The sequence below is a fragment of the Rana temporaria genome, chromosome 13 (genome assembly GCF_905171775.1).
Source record: "Rana temporaria chromosome 13, aRanTem1.1, whole genome shotgun sequence".
In the NCBI taxonomy this organism is placed as follows: Eukaryota; Metazoa; Chordata; class Amphibia; order Anura; family Ranidae; genus Rana; species Rana temporaria.
In genome coordinates this window covers 108,908,419-108,931,354 of record NC_053501.1, presented here as the reverse complement: position 1 = coordinate 108,931,354, position 22,936 = coordinate 108,908,419, and the positions used below count along the sequence as shown (strand labels likewise).

Sequence of the window (22,936 nt, the reverse complement as noted above, 5' to 3'; positions counted from 1 at the left end):
TATGCAGAGCTTGCGTGTCTTTTTCAAGAGCTGCGCTAGGTGCTGCAACTCCCATAGTAATCTACATCTTTCCTAATTCCATCTATCATGCCCACTCAGCAGGGCCGGACTGGGAATGAAAACCAGCCCTGGAAATTATTTCATACCAGCCCCACAGCATTAATATACCAGCCCAAAAAAAGAGAAATCCATGAGAGAGAGAGAGGATTTCTAGTGAAAATGGCACCTATGGCAAGCACTGAAACTGCGCCCCTGTCAAAACATTTGAAACCCATCTTTCAGATAACCATTACAAAAAAAAACACCCAAGATTGCAGTAATATCAGCACCCATAAATGCAGAGGAATCGTGCGGTGTATCATGGACAAAGCACTGGGCAGAAAGGCAGAGTGGAATGGAACATCAGAGAGTGACTGCACGCAGTGGTACACATACAGGTCACACTCACTGGCACTGTGATGGTCAGGGACACGCAGCAGTGCAGGGGGTGTTTCCTTGTAATGGATACAGTCCTCTGCCAATGCTGCGCCAGTGCCTCTGACACTGTACAGGGGGAGAGAGGGAGTAGGATCACCAGCGGCCCCGTCTGCTTAGCACACACGCACAATCACACATGATAATGACTTTAAGGCCTCTTTCACACTGGGGCAGTGGGGGCATCGGCAGTAAAGCGCCGCTATTTTTAGCGGCACTATTCAGCCGCTAGCGGGGTGCTTTTAATGGCCGCAAATTGTCGCTTTGATTCCAATGGGCAGGGGCGATTTAGGAGCCGCTCCTACTGCGCCTCAAAGATGCTGCTTGCAGGAAATTTTTTAATGTCCTGCCAGCGCACTGCTCCAGTGTGAAAGCACTTGGGCTTTCACACTGGAGTGAATGGAACCACTCTTTCAGGGCGCTCTGCAGGCGCTATTTTTTTCGTTATAGTGCCTGCAAAGCGCCTCAGTGTGAAATGGGTCTTAGACTACTTTCACACTGAGGTGCTTTGCAGGCGCTACAAAATAGCGCCTGCAAAATGCCCTGAAAGAGCCTCTCTTCTCACTCCAATGCGAAAGCTTTCACACTGGAGCGGTGCGCTGGCAGGATGCTCAAAAAAGTCCAGCTAGCTGCATCTTTGAGGCCCTGTAGGAATGGTGTACACACTGCTTCTAAAGCGCCCCTGCCCATTAAAACCAATGGGCAGCGGTGCTGAACCGCCAGCAAAGCGCTGCTGCAGCGGAGCTTTGCGGACGTTTTTTTTATCCTTTTGGGCCGCTAGCATTGTGCTGGCAGGACGCTCAAAAAAATCTATGAGGCGCCCAGCTAGCGGCTGAATAGCGCCGCAAAAATGACAGTAAAGCGCTGCTAAAATACTGACATTTTACTGCCGACGGCACAACGCCCCAGTGTAAAAGTAGCCTAAGAAACAACCTCACGTGACGGCACTCACCGACCCGCTCGCTCGGGGAAAAGATTAAGGAAGAGCGCAGAGGAGGGTAGGTGGAGCCTTAGGTGGAACCTCCTCCAGTCAAACAAATAACAATCTGGCAGACTGGCCGGTCACACTCGTAAGGGTCCTTTCACACAGAGCGGACCGTTTCTGTGTCCGCTCCGTGTGTCCGCCAAAGCTCAGCGGGGATCATCCGTCATCCCCGCTGAGCTGTCGGCGGATAGGGCGGTCCCCGCACACAGTGCAGAGACCGCCCTGTCTCTCCTCCGCTCTCCCCTATGGGGGATCGGATGCAGGCGGACCGTGTGTCCGTATTCACCCGATCCGATCCGCCAGACGGAAGAAAAATAGGGTTTTCTTCCGTCCGTAAAAGCGGATCCCGACGGACGCGGATGTTAGCGGATGCTCCATCCGCTAACGGACGCGATCCCATAGGGATTCATTACAAGTCCGTAAACGGACTTGTAATAAGCGGACGAACGGTCCGCTAGTGTGAAAGGACCCTAAATGAGCATGGGGGGTGCCTGTCACACTCCTCCATGCTGCCAACAGCTAAGTAACCAAATTTTTCAGGTAAAGTGCCGTACCTATAGTGCGGGAGGCAGCCGCAGGAGGACAGGTGGGAATTTTTTTGGCGTTTTTGGCTGTTTTTTTTTTATTACAATTTGCAGGGGCAGCAAAGGTGACAGGGGGGGGGGTGCAAATTGTAACCTTAACCTGTATAATAATCTCTCTCACAAGGCATTGCACGGTGCACCCCCCCCCCCTCCTCTCTGAGATTATTATACAGATTTCAATTTTATTAAAGGTAGGTGACAGAGAGAGAAGGAGGGGGGGCGGGGGGGTGCAGATATGGTAAGAGAGAGATTCGTTTTATAAATTGTTTTTTTTTTTCACCTTGTGCTCCAAGGCTGGGTGGCGACTGGGGCGGTGGGGGCATCCTCTTCTCCTCTGCTGCTCACTCGTGACCGTGCAGAGACAGTGTAGGCTCTCGTTTTGGCGCCGCACGGGACGATGGAACTAGTCCTGATGTTTTGTTTCTCCTCCTCGGCTCCTCCCCCTTAGACACATGATCAGTGATGCTGCTCACTGATTAGCTAGGTAGCCTAGCTAATCAGTGAGCAGCATCACTGTTAATGTGTCTAGGGGGAGGAGCCGAGCAAGAGAAACAAAACATCAGACTAGTTCAAGAAGGCAAGTGCGGCGCCGAGCATGGCGGCCGCAACCCGCCGGCCTGCGGCTGCTTTTAACTACCGTAGTCTGCAGGTATGTAAAAGCAGCCCCAGGGAACAGCAGCGGTCACCCATGCACAAGTGAAAAGAGCGGCGGCCGCGGCGATCGCGGCTGCGGCCCGCCGCTGATTACTGTATATTTGACTGACAGGCAGACTGCAATGACAGCAGGCAAGAGCAGGCGGCCGGCCTACCGGGAATTTTCCCGGTCTCCCGGTTGGCCAGTCCGGCCCTGCCACTCAGACTGCCAGTGAATGGTGCATGGGCTTGCCCCCTATATGGGGTGGCAAGTTAGGGATTGTTACTCCACCCTAGCCACTGATCAAAGACATGCCCACTGTGACGCAGTTGCACCCTGCCGCAATCCAGTCTGGAACAGTGCAACGCAAAGGTCAGCAGCTCGTTGCCGCTGTCACCCCCTATTCAGGTGGCCGACCCCTTTTCGGGTGCCTGGCATCTGAATTACAGCGGCGGGGTATTTTTTGGAAGCACCCGATTAGAGTCGTAGGCGTCAAAAAAAGGTGAACAGTGGGCGCCCGCTGTTCACTCAGCGTTGTGTTAGGAAAGCGACTATTCATTCGCTTTCCTAACACTGAACCGCTTCTCAGCCAATCAGGTGCTCGGGTCTGTTACCCGTCACCTAACTGGCTGAAACGACAGGCGCTGGGATTGGATGCCGCTTATCAGGCGTCCAATCCTAGCAGAGGACAGGAGAAGACATCGAGGAGCGTGGAGGACTTTGGCATGACCCGCTGCCCCACCGAGACAAGGTAAGGGCCGGGCGGATGCACACTGGTGGCAATTGATGGGCACACTGGCGGCAGTTGATGGGTTTCTTTTTTGGTTTGTGTTTGCACCCCCCCCCCCCCCCCAAAAAAAAAATTTGAGCACCAGCTGTCACTGGATCAGTGTATCCTGACAGCTGTTAGAATACATGAACCCCATCGGAAGTGGGGGATGGTGGGGTGGGTGAGAAATTCCTCCATCCACTTCCTTTGTAAGAATTTTTTCAGTGGACACTGCTATACAAACTACATTTATACAAACAAGTACCGATATGTTTAAGAAGTGAGAGCTTTATTTCATGATATACTTTTATTTTTTGGACCATAGTTGTACTTTAACCACTTAAGGACCCCTTCACGCCGATATACGTCAGCAGAATGGCACGGCTGGGCACATCCACGTACCTGTACGTGGCCCTTTAAGCCCAGCCTTGGGGGTCGCTTGCACGCGACCCGGTCCGAAGCTCCGCGACCCGATCGCCGCCGGTGTCCCGCGATTGGTCCTCCAGAGCTGAAGAACGGGGAGAGGTGAGTGTAAACACACCTTCCCTGTTCTTCGTTGTGGCAGTGTCATTGATCGTGTGTTCCCTGATATAGGTAAACACGATCACGCCCGCCTACAGTTAGAAACACATATGAGGTCACACTTAACCCCTTCATTGCCCCCCTAGTGGTTAACTCCTAAACTGCAATTGTAATTTTCACAGTAAACAGTGCATTTTTATAGCATTTTTTGCTGTGAAAATGGTCCCCAAAATGTGTCAAAATTGTCCGATTTGTCTGCCATAATGTCGCGGTCACGAAAAAAAAAATACGCTGATCACCACCATTAGTAGTAAAAAAGAAAAAAAATATTAATATTAGTAAAAATGCAATAAAACTATCCCCTATTTTGTAAACGCTATAAATTTTGCGCAAACAAATCGATAAAGGCTTATTGTGATTTTTTTTTACCAAAAATAGAAAGAATACGTATCGACCTAAACTGAGGGAAAAAAAAAATGTTTTATATATTTTTGGGGGATATTTATTATAGCAAAAAGTAAAAAAATATTGCATTTTTTTTTCAAAATTGTCGCTCTATTTTTGTTTATAGCGCAAAAAATAAAAACCGCAGAGGTGATCAAATACCACCAAAAGAAAGCTCTATTTGTGGGGAAAAAAGGACGCCAATTTTATTTGGGAGCCACGTCGCACGACTGCGCAATTGTCAGTTAAAGCGACGCAGTGCCTAATCGCAAAAACTGGCCAGGTCCTTTAGCTGCCTAATGCTCCGGGGCTTAAGTGGTTAAGAAGTGAGAGCTTTATTTCGTGATATACTTTTATTTTTTGGACCATAGTTGTACTTTAAGGAAGACGGCTTTCCTGTGTCACTCTCCTCCATGACAGTGAATGAATGGTCTTGTTCCGATGATTGTAAACCATTCCTGAAATTTCCAACCCACACCTGATACAGCAGATCCAGAAAAATAACTCCTTTTAATTTTTATTTTATTTTTTTACTAAAGTGCACCCATAATATTTGTAAGATTAACACAAATCTAAACATTTTACAGATTGACCAATAAGAACGTCCCATCAATCTCCCAATGCTCTGTATGCGGTCAGTGCTCTGGCTCCGTCGGGTACTTGGTCATGGTAGTTTGCGGACACACTCGGTCTCTGGGTATGGGGGGAGATTCAGGTTATACTTCTTCTCCAGTGCCTTGGGGACGAATCGCCCCCCCAGGAAGTGGTAGCGTCCTGAGAAGTGTACGGCTGATTGTTTGGGGGCGGTCAGAGAGATCAACATGTCCGGTTGAATGCCTTCTGGGTTTCCTTTCTCCACATCCCACCCTGGAAAGAACAATATGAGATTTAGAACGAAAGGCAACATCCCACCCCCCCCCCCCCCCCTTTTGGATAGAAGAATAGAGAGTTATAATCCCTGATCAGTGTTTTTCTTTTTGGTATCTGTGGTCCATTGGAAGATTTCCATTCACTTCCTGTCCCATAGCTGAAACAGGAAGTGAGGGGAAATCCCTCGTCGTCACTGGAACCAATTCCAGACGCACGGTACAATATTGGGAAATATGCCTCTGGTTCATGTTCCTCTTCCTTAGGTCTAGGCAAGATCCCCCCCCCCTTTGTTATATAATATCCCTACAAGGGAAATACACCCCTCTCAAAACTTGGGACTCCCAAATGCGGCTCCAAAGGCTAAATTCTGAAGCTACGTGACACACCCCCCCATGTGCAAAAACACAGATATTTAGTGGAGATGTACTGAATGTATATAGGTAGATTCAGAAAGAGTTAGGCCGGCTTATCAGTAGATAAGCCGACCTAACTCAGAATCAACGCCGACTTATGTTTAAGCGTATTCTCAAACAGAGATACGCCTAAACATATCTAAGATACGACGGCTTGCGCCGTCCTATCTTAGGTTGCAATATTTCGGATGCCCGCAAGGTGGCGCTTCCATTGCGGTCGGCGTAGAATATGTAAATGAGTAGATACGCCGATTCACGAACGTACGCCCGGCCGACGCAGTACGTTTACGTTAGAGATAGGCCGCCTAAAGTTAGAGCTTAGCCCTAATGGAATAGTAATGTTAAGTATGGCCGCCGTTCCCGCGTCGAAATTCGAATTTTTTACGTCGTTTGCGTAAGTCGACCGTGAATCCGGATTTACGTCCACGTCAAAATCAATAGGCCCGTGCGGCGTACTTAGCCGCAATGCACACTGGGAGATGTAGGCGCCCGGCGCATGCGCAGTGATAAAAAAACTTCAAAAACTTAAGGTCAAGCCTTATTGACATAAAACACCCCCTTATACACATTTATATTCGGCGCCCTTACGCCCGCCCGCTTTAGGCTACGCCGCCGTAACATAGCAGGCAAGTACATTGTGAATCATGTACTTGCCTAGCTAACTTACGGCGGCGTAGCCTAAACACGCTAAGCTACGCCACCGCAAGTTTAGGGCAATGTACGTGAATCTACCTAATAGACATCATAGGTGTGCCTAATCACACTGTGCTGCACAAATCCCCCCTGCTGTTTGGCTGCAGGAGTAGGGACTTGGGAATCTCTGTCTAAAAAGTGAGATATCAGGGGTCTGTTTAGATCTTTGATATCTCACCAAAGCCCCCCTAATGGACCAAAAAATGTATAATAATAATATATTAAATTGTAAAAAAATAAAAAATTAAAAAGTTACAATAAAAAAAAAAGAATAAATTACTATTAAATACAATTGTAAAAAATAGAAAAAAAAAAAAGTTGTGATAAAAAAAAAAAATAATAATAATAATAATACTTAAATAAAATTGTAAAAAAAAAAAAAAAAATTAAAAAGTTCCCATAAAAAAATATTATTGCCGAGATTCAGGTACGTTGCCGCAACTTTGCGGCGGCGTAGCTTAAGGCATTTAAGCTACGCCGCCGTAAGTTAGCGAGGCAAGTACATGATTCACAATGTACTTGCCTGCTATGTTACGGCGGCGTAGCCTAAAGCGGGCGGGCGTAAGGGCGCCGAATTCAAATGTGTGTAAGGGGGGCATGTTTTATGTTAATAAGGCTTGACCTTACGTTTGACTTTTTATATTTACTGCGCATGCGCCGGGCGCCTACATTTCCCAGTGTGCATTGCGGCTAAGTACGGCGCACGGGCCTAATGATTTTGACGTGGACGTAAATCCCGATTCACGGACGACTTACGCAAACAACGTAAAAATTTCGAATTTCGACGCGGGAACGGCGGCCATACTTAACATTACTATTCCATGTAGGGCCTAGCTCTAACTTTAGGCGGCCTATCTCTAACGTAAACGGCGTAAAAGTACTGCGTCGGCCGGGCGTACGTTCGTGAATCGGCGTATCTACTAATTTACATATTCTACGCCGACCGCAATGGAAGCGCCACCTAGCGGCCATCCGAAATATTGCAATCTAAGATAGGACAGCGCAAGCCGTCGTATCTTAGATATGTTTAAGCGTATCTCTGTTTGAGAATACGCTTAAACATACGTCGGCGTAGATTCTGAGTTAGGTCGGCTTATCTACTGATAAGCCGGCCTAACTCTTACTAAATCTACCTATTTATTACTATTAAATACAATTGTAAAAAATAGAAAAAAAAAAAAGTTGTGATAAAATAATAAATTATTATTAATAAATAAAATTGTGAAAAATTGTAAAAGTTATGATAATAAAAAATAAACTACTGACACTGCTCCACTGAGATAGAGATATATATTATACACATACATACTTTGGGCGCACACCCTAATGCCATGGTCTGTGCACACCTATGACAGACATACTTTGCCCATATATACTATACATTAGAATGGTGATGATTTTGTACCTGATGGGATGTCCACGCTGGCGATCGGGATGGTGATCTGTTTTAAGGTGCTCAGTATTGTTCCAAATGGCTCTCTCACGGCCCCCTGGAAGCTGAAGCCGAAGATGGCGTCTACGACCAAGTTATAGGCTCCATCAATCACCTCCGCCTGGGAGGAGAAGAGAGAACAGAATTCTAACCTCATGTAGCCAAATTTTTTTTACTGTGTGGTGTTGCCTAAACCAGCCAATCAGATTCTAGCATGGAGCATGCCTACTGCTGATCTCTTATTATAAAATACTAGCTGCCTGGCTGTCATGCCGATTCAACAGTCAAACATTTGGCTTAGCAAAGTTTTACCCCCCCCCCCCCCCTCCGGAAAGCAATTTGTTTGACTTGCCGTTGTGGCGCAGTCCCATAAGCTGCAAAGAAGACTGAAACGCGGTGGGATCCTGTCACGTCGCCGATAAAAGTGATCTTGTGGCGAATCCGCCAAAAGGAGACCACTTATATCTTAACCACTTCAGCCCCCCGGACCCTTTGGCTGACCAAAGACCAGAGCACTTTTTGCGATTCGGTACTGCGTCAGTTTAACCGACAATTGCGCGGTCGTGTGACGTGGCTCCCAAACAAAATTTGACATCCTTTTCTTTCCCACAAATAGAGCTTTCTTTTGGTGGTATTTGATCACCTCTGCCCGTTTTATTTTTTGCGCTATTAACAAAAATAGAGCGACAATTTAAAAAAAAAAAAAAATGCAATATTTTTTACTTTTTTCCTATAATAAATATCCCCCAAAAAATATATAATTTTTTTTTTTCCACGTCAGTTTAGGCCAGTGCTTCTCAATTATTTTCCGTCATGCCCCCCCACCTAGGAAGAAGAAAACATTTTACGCGCGACTGTAGATAGTATCATTTGCCTCTAAAATTGTTATAAGTACACCTCTGCATAACACTGTATCCACATATCCCCCACACAGTATTGCCCTTCTTCACATATCCCCCCACACACAGTATTGCCCTTCTTCACATATCCCCCCACACACAGTATTGCCCTTCTTCACATATCCCCCCACACACAGTATTGCCCTTCTTCACATATCCCCCCACACACAGTATTGCCCTTCTTCACATATCCCCCCACACACAGTATTGCCCTTCTTCACATATCCCCCCACACACAGTATTGCCCTTCTTCACATATCCCCCCACACACAGTATTGCCCTTCTTCACATATCCCCCCACACACAGTATTGCCCTTCTTCACATATCCCCCCACACACAGTATTGCCCTTCTTCACATACCCCCCCCCCACACAGTATTGCCCCCTTTACATGACCCCATCACATACCCCCCCCCACAAAGTATTGCCCCCTTTACATGACCCCCATCACATATCCTGCACACAGTTTCCCCCATCACATAACCCCCCTTTCCCCCCCACAGCACAGCCCCCACTCCTCGTCCTTAACATTTCCATATATTTTTCCTTCCTTCCTCCCTCTCCACTCCTACCTGTAACTTTTCAGCGCGGAGAGCAGGAGGCGGGACATTCGTCAAGTGAAGCCGCAGCAGCACTGGGCGGGGCGACTTTTGGGCGAACTGGTGATTGGCTGCTAGGACCGCCTCCTAGCAGCCAATCACCTGCCGTCCAACATGACAGGCTGCTACCTCTCTGGTCCCGTCCCCCAGTTCAAAAATGTCCCGCCTCCCGCTCCTCTAACTAGCGGAGGAGGCTGGGGACAGAAGCGGATACTAAATGGCGCGATCGCCGCGGTCCGGAACGAGCCCCCCTTTATGGAGCCTCGGGCCCCCCCTGGGGGGCGCGCCCCACTATTTGAGAAGCACTGGTTTAGGCCGATACATATTCTTCTACATTTTTTTTTTTTACCAAAAATATCGCAATAAAGCGTCTTTTGATTGGTTTGCACAAGTTACAAAATAGGGGATCGTTTTATGGCATTTTTATTAATATTCTTTTTTTTTTTTTTACTAGTAATGGCGGCAATCAGTGATTTTTATCGTGACTGCGGACACTTTTGGCGCTATTTTGGGACCACATTTACACAGCGATCAGTGCTATAAAAATGCACCGATTACTGTAAAAAAAAAAATACACTGGCAGTGAAGGGGTTAACCTGTAGGGGGCGCTGAAGGGGTTAAGTGTGACCTGGGGACGTATTATAATTGTTGGGGGGGGGGCGTGGCTTGCCGTGACACATCACTGATCGCTGTTCCAGATGACAGGGAACACGATCAGTGACAGCGTCACTAGGCGGAACGGGGAGATGTTGCATTTACACTGACATCTCCCCGTTCTTCCTCTCCGTGAGACGATCGCGGGTATGCCCGCGGTTGGGCTCACGGAGCTCGCAACGCGCGTCCACAATGCTGCTTTTTAAAGGGGAGGTATATATATACGTCCTTCTGCCTGTCCGTGCCATGCTGTCGACGTATATCACCGTGCGCTGGTCAGCAAGCGGTTAAAGAACCTCTTTAAAATACCAGCAAGGATATCGTTTTGTTACCTCATTTGGGAATTCGGTGAGAAAAGGGATGTCCATCTTCTTGCACTGTGTGGTCAAATTCTCAAACAGCGGCTTATTTGGGCGTTTCGGGTAAAAGATGGCTGGTTCATAACCCTGGGGGCAGGGGAAAAAAAACAAATCTCAAAGACTTGGGAACTGCATACAATGTTACAGTATTTCACAAAAGTAAGTACACCCCTCACATTTGTGTAAATCTTTTCTTCTATCTTTTCATGTGACAACACTGAAGAAATGACACTTTGCTACAATGTTGTGTAGTGAGTGTACAGCTTGTATAACGTTGTAAATTGTCTGTCCCCTCAAAATAACTCAACACACAGCCATTAACCACTTAAGGACCCCCCACTGTATATATACGTCCTCTTTTTAAACATGGATATCTCAGTAACGGCAGCAGCTGCTGCCACAACTGAGATATCCATGTTTTCAGCTGGCGGCCGTGTAAACGATAACGGCGGTCTCCGCGGCGGATTCGCCGTTATCGGTGGCGGGAGAGGGGCCCCCCCCCCCTCCCGCCACTTTTCCGCGCCCTCCGCCGCTTACCGGAGCCGTCGGTAGCGGCGGAGGAGATCCGATGCTGCCGCCAGGAGAGTGAGGACTTGAGTGAGGGCAAGATGGCCCCCACCCGTCCTCATAGCTCTGCTGGGCGGAAGTGACGTCAAAACGTCAGTCCCGCCCAGCCTCTTAAAGAGACAATTTTTTTTCTGTCATTTTTTTAAATTTTCCTTTTTTTTTTTTTTGCATTTAAGCCTAAATATGAGATCTGAGGTCTTTTTGACCCCAGATCTCATATTTAAGAGGACCTGTCATGCTTTTTTCTATTACAAGGGATGTTTACATTCCTTGTAATAGGAATAAAAGTGATCATTTTTTTTTTTTTTATATTTTAGTGTAAAAAATAATAAAATCAATAAAATTAAATAAGAAAACAAAAAAAAAAATTTTTTTAAAGCGCCCCGTCCTGACGAGCTCGCGCGCAGAAGCGAACGCATACGTGAGTAGCGCCCGCATATGAAAACAGTGTTCAAATCACACAAGTGAGGTATCGCCGCGATCGTTAGAGCGAGAGCAATAATTATAGCCCTAGAGCTACTCTGTAGCTCAAAAAATGCAACTTATAGAATTTTTTAAACGTCGCCTATCTAGATTTTTAAGGGTAAAAGTTTGACGCCATGCCACGAGCGGGCGCAATTTTAAAGCGTGACATGTTGGGTATCATTTTACTCGGCGTAACATTATCTTTCACAATATATAAAAAAATTGGGCCAAATTTATTTTTGTCTTATTTTTTAATTCAAAAAAGTGAATTTTTTCCAAAAAAAGTGCGCTTGTAAGACTGCTGCGCAAATACGGTGTGACAAAAAGTATTGCAATGACCGCCATTTTATTCTCTAGGGTGTTAGAAAAAAAAATATATAATGTTTGGGGGTTTTAAGTAATTTTCTAGCAGAAAAAAATGTTTTAGTCTTGCAAACACCAAATCTGAAAAACACCTGAGGTCTTTAAGTGGTTAATGTCTAAACCGCTGGCAACAAAAGTGAGTACACCCCCTAAGTGAAAATGTCCAAATTGGGCCCAAAGTGTCAATATTTTGTGTGGCCGCCATTATTTTCCAGCACTGCCTTAACCCTCTTGGGCATGGAGGTCACCAGAGCTTCACAGGTTGGCACTCCTCTTCCCCTCCTCCATGATGACATCACAGAGCTGGTGGATGTTGGAGATCTTGCGCTCCTCCACCTTCCGTTTGAGGAACCCCACAGATGATCAATCGGTAGAAGCTGAAAGGATGGACAGCCGCACTTACAAAAAAAACCTTGGGTTGTCTATTAAAAACAGTGGATGGAAAATGCACTACAAATAACAGCAAAGGGTGGGATACATCCTACGCATTTCACATTGCGATCAGTGCTTAATCATGGCTGATTGCAGTGTGAAACGCGTAGGATGTATCCCACCCTTTGCTGTTATTTGTAGTGCATTTTCCATCCACTGTTTTTAATAGACAACCCAAGGTTTTTTTTGTAAGTGCGGCTGTCCATCCTTTCAGCTTCTACATTTTGCCTCGTGCATTGCCGGTGACTTGTCCTCAATGTTCCCCTAACGGGGAAGTTCCTTCACTGACTGCGCAGGCGCAAACTTCCCGACGGAAATCTCCGAACCTTGCCCAGCATCCAGGCTCATTCTTTAACATCCCCGTGGATTGGAGGATGTTAAAAAAAAAAGGCAGGAGGCCGAGCGAGCGAAGCGAGCTGTCCGATCGAAGCGAGGACGTGAGGCCGACTGGCCACTTACCTCGAAATCCACGTCGCCCTGGATGCCGGCCGCGGTTCGGGGATTTCCGTCAGCAAGTTTGCGCCTGCGCAGTCCTTGAAGGAACTTTCCCGATGGCTGGAACCATCTCAGCACATCAGCTTGCGCATGCGCTGGAACTTCCACGTTAGCTGGAACCAGCACGGCAGATCACCGGCACTCCTGGCCTCCTGAGCAGCCACCGATTATCCAGCAGACCCACCTGAACCTTTCTTTCCTCAGATGATCAATCGGGTTTAGGTCTGGAGACATGCTTGGCCAGTCCATCACCTTTACCCTCAGCTTCTTTAGCAAGGCAGTGGTGGTCTTGGAGGTGTGTTTGAGGTCGTTATGTTGGAATACTACCCTGCGGTCCAGTCTCTGAAGGGAGGGGGATCATGCTCTGCTTCAGTATGTCACAGTACATGTTGGCATTCATGGTTTCCCTCAATGATCTGTAGCTCCCCAGTGCCGGCAGCACTCATGCAGCCCCAGACCATGACACTCCCACCACCATGCCTGACTGTAGACAACACACACTTGTCTTTGTCCTCCTCACCTGGTTGCAAAAATGTGAGGGGTGTACTCACTTTTGTGAGCTACCATATATTAACGGAAAACTAAATTCAGAGCGAGGAGTTTAAGAAAAGGACTTACAAACAGTTTTAGGTGTCTGGCGCACACCAGGCCGTCTCCTCCATTGTTCCCCGGACCACAGATCACCAAAACAGTCGGCAGATTGGAGGTGAATGAGCTCGCTGGGTAGGCCTAGGGATAGAGACAAGGGAAGGTTATCGAGACAGAAATCAGGCACATAATATTAAACAACCTCTCAAAGTAATCTTGAGACTTCTGCATCCATTAGTAACACCGGGTGGCCAAAAGTTTTTACTTTGGGTGGACATATTTCTCAACCATTTCAGTCCCGGAGCCATTTTTCTATTTTTGGCACATATGTTAAAATGCATATTTTAGGCTCATTCTGTGGATCTGTGCTCAAACGCTATCATTACCCCACCAGTTATCAGATGATGCCACTACTGTGCTGCTCACTGTTCTCCTTGCTGGAGGGGAAGCTGTACCTGAGGATCGGCAATGCAAGGATCTCCCTGCTTCCATTTCATCCATTCTGCAGATATGTGCTTGCTCTACCTCCATCATTCCCCCACCAGTCATCAGATGATGCCAATACTGTCTTGTACAGCTTCTCCTCCAGCAAGAACAGTGAACCTGAGGACCTGTAATGCAAGGATCTCCCTGCTTCTGTTTCAACCAATCTGTTTGTAAACCCGCCTAAAAAAAAAAATGTTTCTGCTGCAAGGCAAAAGTCATAATGAGCTAATATGCACCGCATATTAGCTCATTATGAAATACTTACCTCGGAACGAGGTTTGTAGCACTTACCTGGTCCACGCCGAGCGAGATGTCCTCTTGCCTGGCGTGTCTTCCGGGTATCGCCGCTCCAGCGCTGTGATTGGCTGGAGCGGCGATGACGTCACTCCCGCGCGTGCGCATTGCGAGGGGAATATCTCCTAAACCGTGCTGGTAAGCCTTATTATAGGCCTACCTGTAGGTAAAAGTACAAAAAAAGGGTTTACAACCACTTTAATCCATTCTGCAGATATGTGCTTGCTTTACCTCTATCATTCCCCCACCAGTCATCAGATGATGCCAATACTGTCTTGTACAGCTTCTCCTCCAGCAAGAACAGTGAAACTGAGGACCTGTAATGCAAGGATCTCCCTGCTTCTGTTTCATCCATTCTGTAGATCTGTGCTTGCTCTACCTCTATCATTACCCCATCAGTTATCACCGCTACTATGCTGCTCACTGTTCTCCTTGCTGGAGGGGAAGCTGTACCTGAGGACCTGTAATGCAATGAAATTCCCTGCTTCTGTTTCATCCAATCTGTGCTTGCTCTATCATTACCCCATTAGTCATCAGATGACGCCACTACTGTCTTGCTCACTGTTCTCCTTGCTGGAGATGAAGCTGTATCTGAGGACCTGTAATGCACGGATCTCCCTGCTTCTGTTTCATCCATTCTGTAGACACTGAGGACAAGGGGGCACTCTTTACGTCTAGAGGAAAAGAGATTTCACCTCCAAATACGGAAAGGTTTTTTCACAGTAAGAGCTGTGAAAATGTGGAACAGACTCCCTCCAGAGGTGGTTCTGGCCAGCTCAGTAGATTGCTTTAAGAAGGGTCTGGATTCTTTCCTAAATGTACAGAATATAACTGAGTACTAAGATTTGTAGGTAAAGTTGATCCGGGGTAAATCCGATTGCCTCTCGGGGGATCAGGAAGGAATTTTTTCCCCTGCTGTAGCAAATTGGATCTCATGCTCTGCTGGGGTTTTTCGCCTTCCTCTGGATCAACTGTGGGTATGGAGTTGGGTGTATAGGATTGTACTGTGTTTTTTATTTTGTTTTTTGTGGTTGAACTGGATGGACTTGTGTCTTTTTTCAACCTGACTAACTATGTGACTAACTATGTAACTATGTAGATCTGTGCTTGCTGTACCTCTATCAATACCCCATCAGTTATCAGATGATGCCACTACTGTGCTGCTCACTGTTCTCCTTGCTGGAGGGGAAGGTGTAATTGAGGACCTGCAGTGCAAGAATCTCCCTGCTTCATTCACTCTGTGCTTCCAACTCCTCACCGACTTTATCATATCCCCATCAGTCAATGGGGGGGGGGGGGGGGTCAGCTGTGGCATTGGGTAGCAGAGCTCTGCTTTTTTAGTCCATATGGGGTGTACCAGTGTAAGGGGGGGGATGGTAAAACAAGACGAGAGGAATTCGGTGTGAGATTTCGGAGATGGCGTCTCCTGTAGGGATTACCTTGGCGATGGCGGTGGCACAGCTCAGTCCGGCAAGTTCCATCAACTGGTCCACGCTGAACCGGTATTCATTGAACAGCTCCTCGTCCACCGCCTGCGCCTCCGCCTGGCTGACAAAATAAAAAAGGGACACTCAGTAACGCGGCGTGCGTCCGCCACCGCAGGAAAATATCCGAGCGGACTTCACATTACTCATAAGGGCCTAATAATCCCATACTGGGGCGGGGTCACCGAGGGGAGAATCTGATTGGTCCCTATGGGTGACGTGCTGTACTTCCTACAGACATTTCTCCATATTGGGCTTCATGAGCAAATGTCTGTTACCAGATCAGCCCTAAAAATCATCGCTGGACCCCAATTTACAATACTAACAGCCCCCCTAAACTTAGTGCCCCCATAATACACTGTGCTCAAATACAGACCCCCTCACCTGAGTACCCCCATCAATCCCCTATAATGCTCTACACCCAGATAATACAGATAGACCCTTCACCTGAGCACCATAATAGATTGCACACAGGTGACTCACACAGACCCCTCCCCTGAGTACCCAAATAATCCCCCATAATGCACTGCACCCTAATATAGACCCCTCCCCTGCACACCCCAATAATCCCCCATTATGCACTGCACCCCAACATAGACCCCTCACCTGAGCACCCAATAATCCCCCATAATGCACTGCACCCTGATATAGACCCCTCCCCTGAGCACCCCAATGATCCCCCATAATGCACTGCACCCTAATATAGACCCCTCACCTGAGCATCCCAATAATCTCCCATAATGCACTGCACCCTAATATAGACCCCTCCCCTGAGCACCCCAAAAATCCCCTAACTGCACCCTGATAATATAGACCCCCTCCCCTGATCACCCCAATAATCCCCCATTATGCACTGCTCCCTAATATAGACCCCTCCCCTGAGCACCGCAATAATCCCCCATAATGCACTGCACCCTAATATAGACCCCTCCCCTGAGCACCCCAATAATCCCCCATAATGCACTGCACCCTAATATAGAACCCTCACCAGAGCACCCCAATTATCCCCCATTATGCACTGCACCCTGATAATATAGACCCCTCCCCTGAGCACCCCAATAATCCCCCATAATGCACTGCACCCCAATATAGACCCCTCCCCTGAGCACCCCAAAAATCCCCTAACTGCACCCTGATAATATAGACCCCTCACCTGAGCACCCCAATAATCCCCCATAATGCACTGCACCCTAATATAGACCCCTCCCCTGAGCACCCCAAAAATCCCCTAACTGCACCCTGATAATATAGACCCCTCACCTGAGCACCCCAATAATCCCCCATAACGCACTGCACCCCAATATAGACCCCTCCCCTGATCACCCCAATAATCCCCCATTATGCACTGCTCCCTAATATAGACCCCTCCCCTGAGCACCCCAATAATCCCCCATTATGCACTGCTCCCTGATAATATAGATCTCTCCCTTGAGCACCCCAATAATCCCCCATAATGCACTGCACCCTAATATAGACCCCCTCACCTGAGCACCCCAATAATCCCCCATAATGCATTGCAACCTAATATAGACCCCTCCCCTGAGCACCCCAATAATCCCCATAATGCACTGCACCCCAATATAGACCACCTCTCCTGAGCATCCCAATAATCCCCCATTATGCACTGCTCCCTGATATAGACCCCCTCCCCTGAGCACCCCAATAATCCCCCATTATGCACTGCTCCCTGATAATATAGACCCCTCCCCTGAGCACCCCAAAAATCCCCCATAATGCACTGCACCCTAATATAGACCCCCTCACCTGAACACCCCAATAATCCCCCATAATGCACTGCACCCTAATATAGACCCCTCCCCTGAGCACCCCAATAATCCCCATAATGCACTGCACCCCAATATAGACCCCCTCCCCTGAGCACCCCAATAATCCCCCATTATGCACTGCTCCCTGATAATATAGACCCTTCCCCTGAGCACCCCAATAATCCCCCATTATGTACTGCACCCTAATATAGAACCCTCACCTGAGCACCCCAATAATCCCCCCTAATATAGACCCCTCCCCTGAGCACCCCAATTATCCCCCATAATGCACTGCACCCTAATATAGACCCCTCCCCTGAGCACCCCAATAATCCCCCATAATGCACTACACCCTAATATAGAACCCTCCCCTGAGCACCCCAAAAATCCCCCATAATGCACTGCACCCTAATATAGACCCCTCACCTGAGCACCCCAATAATCCCCTATTATGCACTGCACCCTAATATAGACCCCTCACCTGAGCACCCCAATAATCCCCCATAATGCACTGCACCCTAATATAGACCCCTCACCTGAGCACCCCAATGATCCCCCATAATGCACTGCACCCTAATATAGACCCCTCCCCTGAGCACCCCAATGATCCCCATAATGCACTGCACCCTAATATAGACCCCTCACCTGAGCACCCCAATAATCCCCCATAATGCACTGCACCCTAATATAGAACCCTCCCCTGAGCACCCCAATAATCCCCCATAATGCACTGCACCCTAATATAGACCCCTCATCTGAGCACCCCAATAATCCCCCATTATGCACTGCTCCCTGATAATATAGACCCCTCACCTGGGCACCCCAATAATCCCCCATACTGCACCCTAATATAGACCGCCTCCCCTGAGCACCCCAATAATCCCCCATAATGCACTACACCCTAATATAGAACCCTCCCCTGAGCACCCCAATAATCCCCCATTATGCACTGCACCCTGATAATATAGACCCCTCCCCTGAGCACCCCAATAATCACCCATAATGCACTACACCCTAATATAGAACCCTCCCCTGAGCACCCCAAAAATCCCCCATAATGCACTGCACCCTAATATAGACCCCTCACCTGAGCACCCCAATAATCCCCTATTATGCACTGCACCCTAATATAGACCCCTCACCTGAGCACCCCAATAATCCCCCATAATGCACTGCACCCTAATATAGACCCCTCACCTGAACACCCCAATGATCCCCCATAATGCACTGCACCCTAATATAGACCCCTCCCCTGAGCACCCCAATGATCCCCATAATGCACTGCACCCTAATATAGACCCCTCACCTGAGCACCCCAATAATCCCCCATAATGCACTGCACCCTAATATAGAACCCTCCCCTGAGCACCCCAATAATCCCCCATTATGTACTGCACCCTAATATAGAACCCTCACCTGAGCACCCCAATAATCCCCCATAATGCACTGCACCCTAATATAGAACCCTCCCCTGAGCACCCCAATAATCCCCCATAATGCACTGCACCCTAATATAGACCCCTCACCTGATAACCCCAATGATCCCCCATAATGCACTGCACCCTAATATAGACCCCTCACCTGAGCACCCCAATAATCCCCCATTATGCACTGCTTCCTGATAATATAGACCCCTCACCTGGGCACCCCAATAATCCCCCATACTGCACCCTAATATAGACCGCCTCCCCTGAGCACCCCAATAATCCCCCATAATGCACTGCACCCTAATATAGAACCCTCCCCTGAGCACCCCAATAATCCCCCATTATGCACTGCACCCTGATAATATAGACCCCTCCCCTGAGCACCCCAATAATCACCCATAATGCACTGCACCCTAATATAGACCCCTCCCCTGAGCACCCCAATAATCCCCCATAATGCACTGCACCCTAATATAGACCCCTCACCTGAGCATCCCAATAATCCCCTATTATGCACTGCACCCTAATATAGACCCCTCACCTGAGCACCCCAATAATCCCCCATAATGCCCTCAGACAATGCAGATAGACCCCCATTATACACTGCACCTAGATATTACAGACCCCTCACCTGAGAACCCCATTAATGTCCCTAATTCTCTGCACCCAGATAATACAGACACCTCCCTTGATCACTCCCCCTCCATTAACCCCCCCATAATGCACTGCACTCCAATGCAGGCCCCCCCTCACCTGAGCATCCCAATAGATCCCCTACAATGCACACAAAACCCTCACCAAACCCCCATATTGCACTGACAGACCCCTCACCTGAGCACCCCCATTAATCCAACATTTGGAATTGCACTCCAGTAATACAGAAGACCCCATAACGCACTGCACCCAGGTAATATAGACCCCCTCACCTGAGCGCCCCCCCCCCCCCACCCATATTTTCACCGATAACGCACTGCACGCTGCAAATACAGAGATACACCTCAATGCAGACATGCCGGCGATTTCCTACACCATAAGAACAATCCTAGCGGCTGTTCAGCAGCCTGATCGTTCGGAGGGGACGTTCCCCATCCCCCTCCCCTCCCGCTACCCTCTGATGCTTCTACCACCTCGCCTGTGCGATCGGCAAAAAAAAAGGCCCTCCAGTTATTCAGGAACTACAATTCCCATCATGCCGAGTCATGTCTGCGAATGTCCGTGTGTTACAACGCCTCATGGGATATGTAGTTCTACAACAGCTGGAGGGCCGTAGTTTGAGGATCCCTGCCATAGAGAATGCCGAGGGCCAGATGGTCCCCGGCAGACTCTAGTAGCCAGATTCAGTAAGACTTACGACGGCGTCGTAAGTCCGAATCTGCGCCGTTGTATCTTTAAGCGTATTCTCAAACTGAGATACGCCTAACTGTTGCTAAGATACAACCGGCGTAAGTCTCCTACGCCGTCGTATCTTAGCTGCATATTTACGCTGGCCGCTAGGGGCGTGTACGTGGATTTACGCCTAGAATATGCAAATGAGCTAGATACGCCTATTCACAAACGTACTTGCGCCCGATACGCTGTTTACCTAAGGCGTTTTTCAGGCGTAAAGATAAACCACCAAAAAGATGGCGCAGCCAATGTTAAGTATGGACGTCGGAACAGCCGTCGAATTTCACGTCGTTTGTGCAAGTCGTACGTGAATGGGGCTGGGCATAGGTTACGTTCACGACGAAAGCATTGACTATTTGCAACGTGATTTTGAGCATGCGCACTGGGATACGTCCACGGACAGCGCATGCGCCGTTCGTTAGGCGCGTCATTTACGTGAGGTTACAATTCATTACCATACAACACGCCCACTACCAGCCTACTTTGAATTACGCGTGCTTACGCCGGCCCATTTACACTACGCCGCCGTAACTTAGGACGCAAGTTCTTTGTGAATACAGTACCTGCCTCTCTAAGTTACGGCGGCGTAGTGTATCTGAGATGCGCTATGCCCGCACAAACTTAAGCCAGTCTTTCTGAATCTGGCTATATGACTCTCGGAGGCCCAGGCGCAACGTTACGACGTCACGTCCGAACCGGCGGAAGTAAACATTGTCGGGGGGGAAAGGCCAAGATCGTATTATATTTATTTTATATCTCAATTGGCGAATTTTCTAGGGAAAGTGTAAAAAAAAAAAAAAAGTAAACAAAAAAAAAATTAAAGCACCCCCGTCCCCGTGTGCTCGCACGCATAGGTCGCGCCCGCATACGTAAACGATGTTCAAACTACACGTGTGAGGTATCGCTGCCCACGTTGGCGCGAGGGCGATCATTTTAACCCAAGACCTCCTCTGTAACTCGAAAATGTTTGAAGCGTCGCCTATGGAGATTTTTTTAAGTACTGAAGTTTGGCGCCATTCCACGAGCGTGCGCAATTTTTAAAGCGGGACGTGTTAGGTATCTATTTACTCTTTCACATTAATTTTGTAAACAAAAAGTGCCAGAAAAAGCCTGGTCAGGAAGTGGTTAATTCCCCCATAATGCATTGCACTCAGCCCCCCCCCCAATAATAAATGACTCCCCCTCCCAACTTGCCTCCCTTTTCCATTTCTTCCCACAATGCACAGACCCCTCATTACCCAGAATGCACTGCAGGCTGACTCCCCCCGCCCCCTCACCTGAGCAACTTGGGCCCCCCCTCCATCCTCGCTCCCCCCGCTCGGTACTTTCTGCACTGCGCGCTCCCGTCTGCCGCCGTGCGCAGGCACGTCTGGGCCCTCACTGCCAGCCGAGCACCGCCCACCAGCAAGCCCAGGCTGAGCAACGCGCGGACCCCGTGCATCTGTCTCTCTCTCTCCCCTAAACCACGCCCCCTCGTCTTCTTTAAGCGGCACTTCCGTGGGTGCGCACGGCTGCCTGACCAACGAGTTTATACACCAGGCTGGGGAGGGATAGAACGTCCTCACGCATGCGCAGAATAGGCTTTTGGACGACAGGGCCGAAAAAAATATATATGGTTGCTATGGGCAACTGTTGTCAAAGTTTACTCATGCTGATATAAATATGATAAAAAAAAAAAAAAAAAAATACATTTATTATAGAACTAATAAGAACAAAATGAATAAAGAATAATTGAAATAAAAATATAGAACTAATACAATATGTATTATTGAGGCAAATACAGGAAGTGACTGAAGTCATTGTAATATATAGCTAGATTCAGAGAGGGCGTCCTAACTTTGCGGCGGCGTAGCGTATCGTGTTTACACTACGCCGCCATAAGTTAGCGAGGCAAGTACATGATTCACAAAGTACTTGCCTGCTAAGTTACGGCGGCGTAGCGTAAATCGGGCAGGCGTAATGGCGCCTAATTCAAATTTAGCTTAGGGGGGGTGTTTTATGTTAATGGAGCTTGACCTGACGTGATTGACGTATTTTACGAACGGCGCATGCGCCGTCCGCCTACATATCCCAGTGTGCATTGCGGCAAAGTACGCCGCACAGTCCTATTGGTTTCGACGTGGACGTAAATGACGTAAAACCCTATTCACGGACGACTTACGCAAACGACGTCAAATTTTCAAATTTCGACGCGGGAACGGCGGCCATACTTAACATTACTATTCCACCTATTTGATGGAATAACTTTAGGCCTGATAATGCGTTACGTAAACGGCGTATCTGTACTGCGTCGGCCGGGCGTACGTTCGTGAATCAGCATATCTAGTGATTTACATATTCTACGCCGACCGCAATGGAAGCGCCACCTAGCGGTCAGCCTAAAAATTACTTATTTCGGATACGACGGTGTAAGACACTTATGAGCCTAATTTCAGCGTATCTGTTTACCAGAATACGCTTAAATTAGCGCCGGCGCACATTCAGACTTAGGCAGGCGTATCTACTGATACGCGAGCCTGAGTCTCTCTGAATCTAGCTAATAGTCTTTACATAATAGTGATGACCCATTTCCTACTGCACAAGGGGGCAGCGCATTGTTTGGCGTAGACAGCAGCACAACGTGGCCTGCCGCCTTTTTTTTTTTATATTGCCATAAAAGGGTCCTCCACATTTTTTTCAACTCTATTAGATCTCTGTTAATAAAATTCTGATAATGAACGATAATAACAAACATAAAACGTCAAAATAATAATAATTCATACATTTTTGGAAGTGAGAGGGCAATTCTCCTCACCAGATGGGCACTGATATTCAGCACTGATGGGTAACGATAGGCGGCACTCATAGGCATT

At 48.0% G+C, this 22,936-nt stretch overlaps 1 protein-coding gene across 1 annotated transcript; it reads right to left on the bottom strand.

The window, feature by feature from the left end:
- Positions 1–4,913: 4,913 nt before the first annotated feature.
- Positions 4,914–21,549, bottom strand: NAXE (NAD(P)HX epimerase). The gene is made up of 6 exons (XM_040332360.1): positions 21,362–21,549; positions 15,461–15,569; positions 13,272–13,382; positions 10,305–10,418; positions 7,794–7,941; positions 4,914–5,279 (listed from the first exon to the last, which is right to left on the bottom strand). Exons 1-6 carry the CDS (start codon positions 21,523–21,525, stop codon positions 5,077–5,079), a joined length of 849 nt encoding a protein of 282 aa, XP_040188294.1. The 5' UTR covers positions 21,526–21,549; the 3' UTR covers positions 4,914–5,076.
- Between the last annotated feature and the right edge of the window lie 1,387 nt (positions 21,550–22,936).

What these genes read in the sequence shown, in the direction of transcription:
- NAXE (XM_040332360.1), bottom strand. Translation starts at nt 21,525, where the DNA reads ATGCACGGGGTCCGCGCGTTGCTCAGCCTGGGCTTGCTGGTGGGCGGT. An exon ending in GGGGGGCCCAAGTTGCTCAG is followed by an intron (nt 15,570 to 21,361) that starts GTGAGGGGGCGG and finishes TTATTTTGTCAG; the next exon opens with CCAGGCGGAGGCGCAGGCGG. An exon ending in CCAGACACCTAAAACTGTTT is followed by an intron (nt 10,419 to 13,271) that starts GTAAGTCCTTTT and finishes CCCTGCCCCCAG; the next exon opens with GGTTATGAACCAGCCATCTT.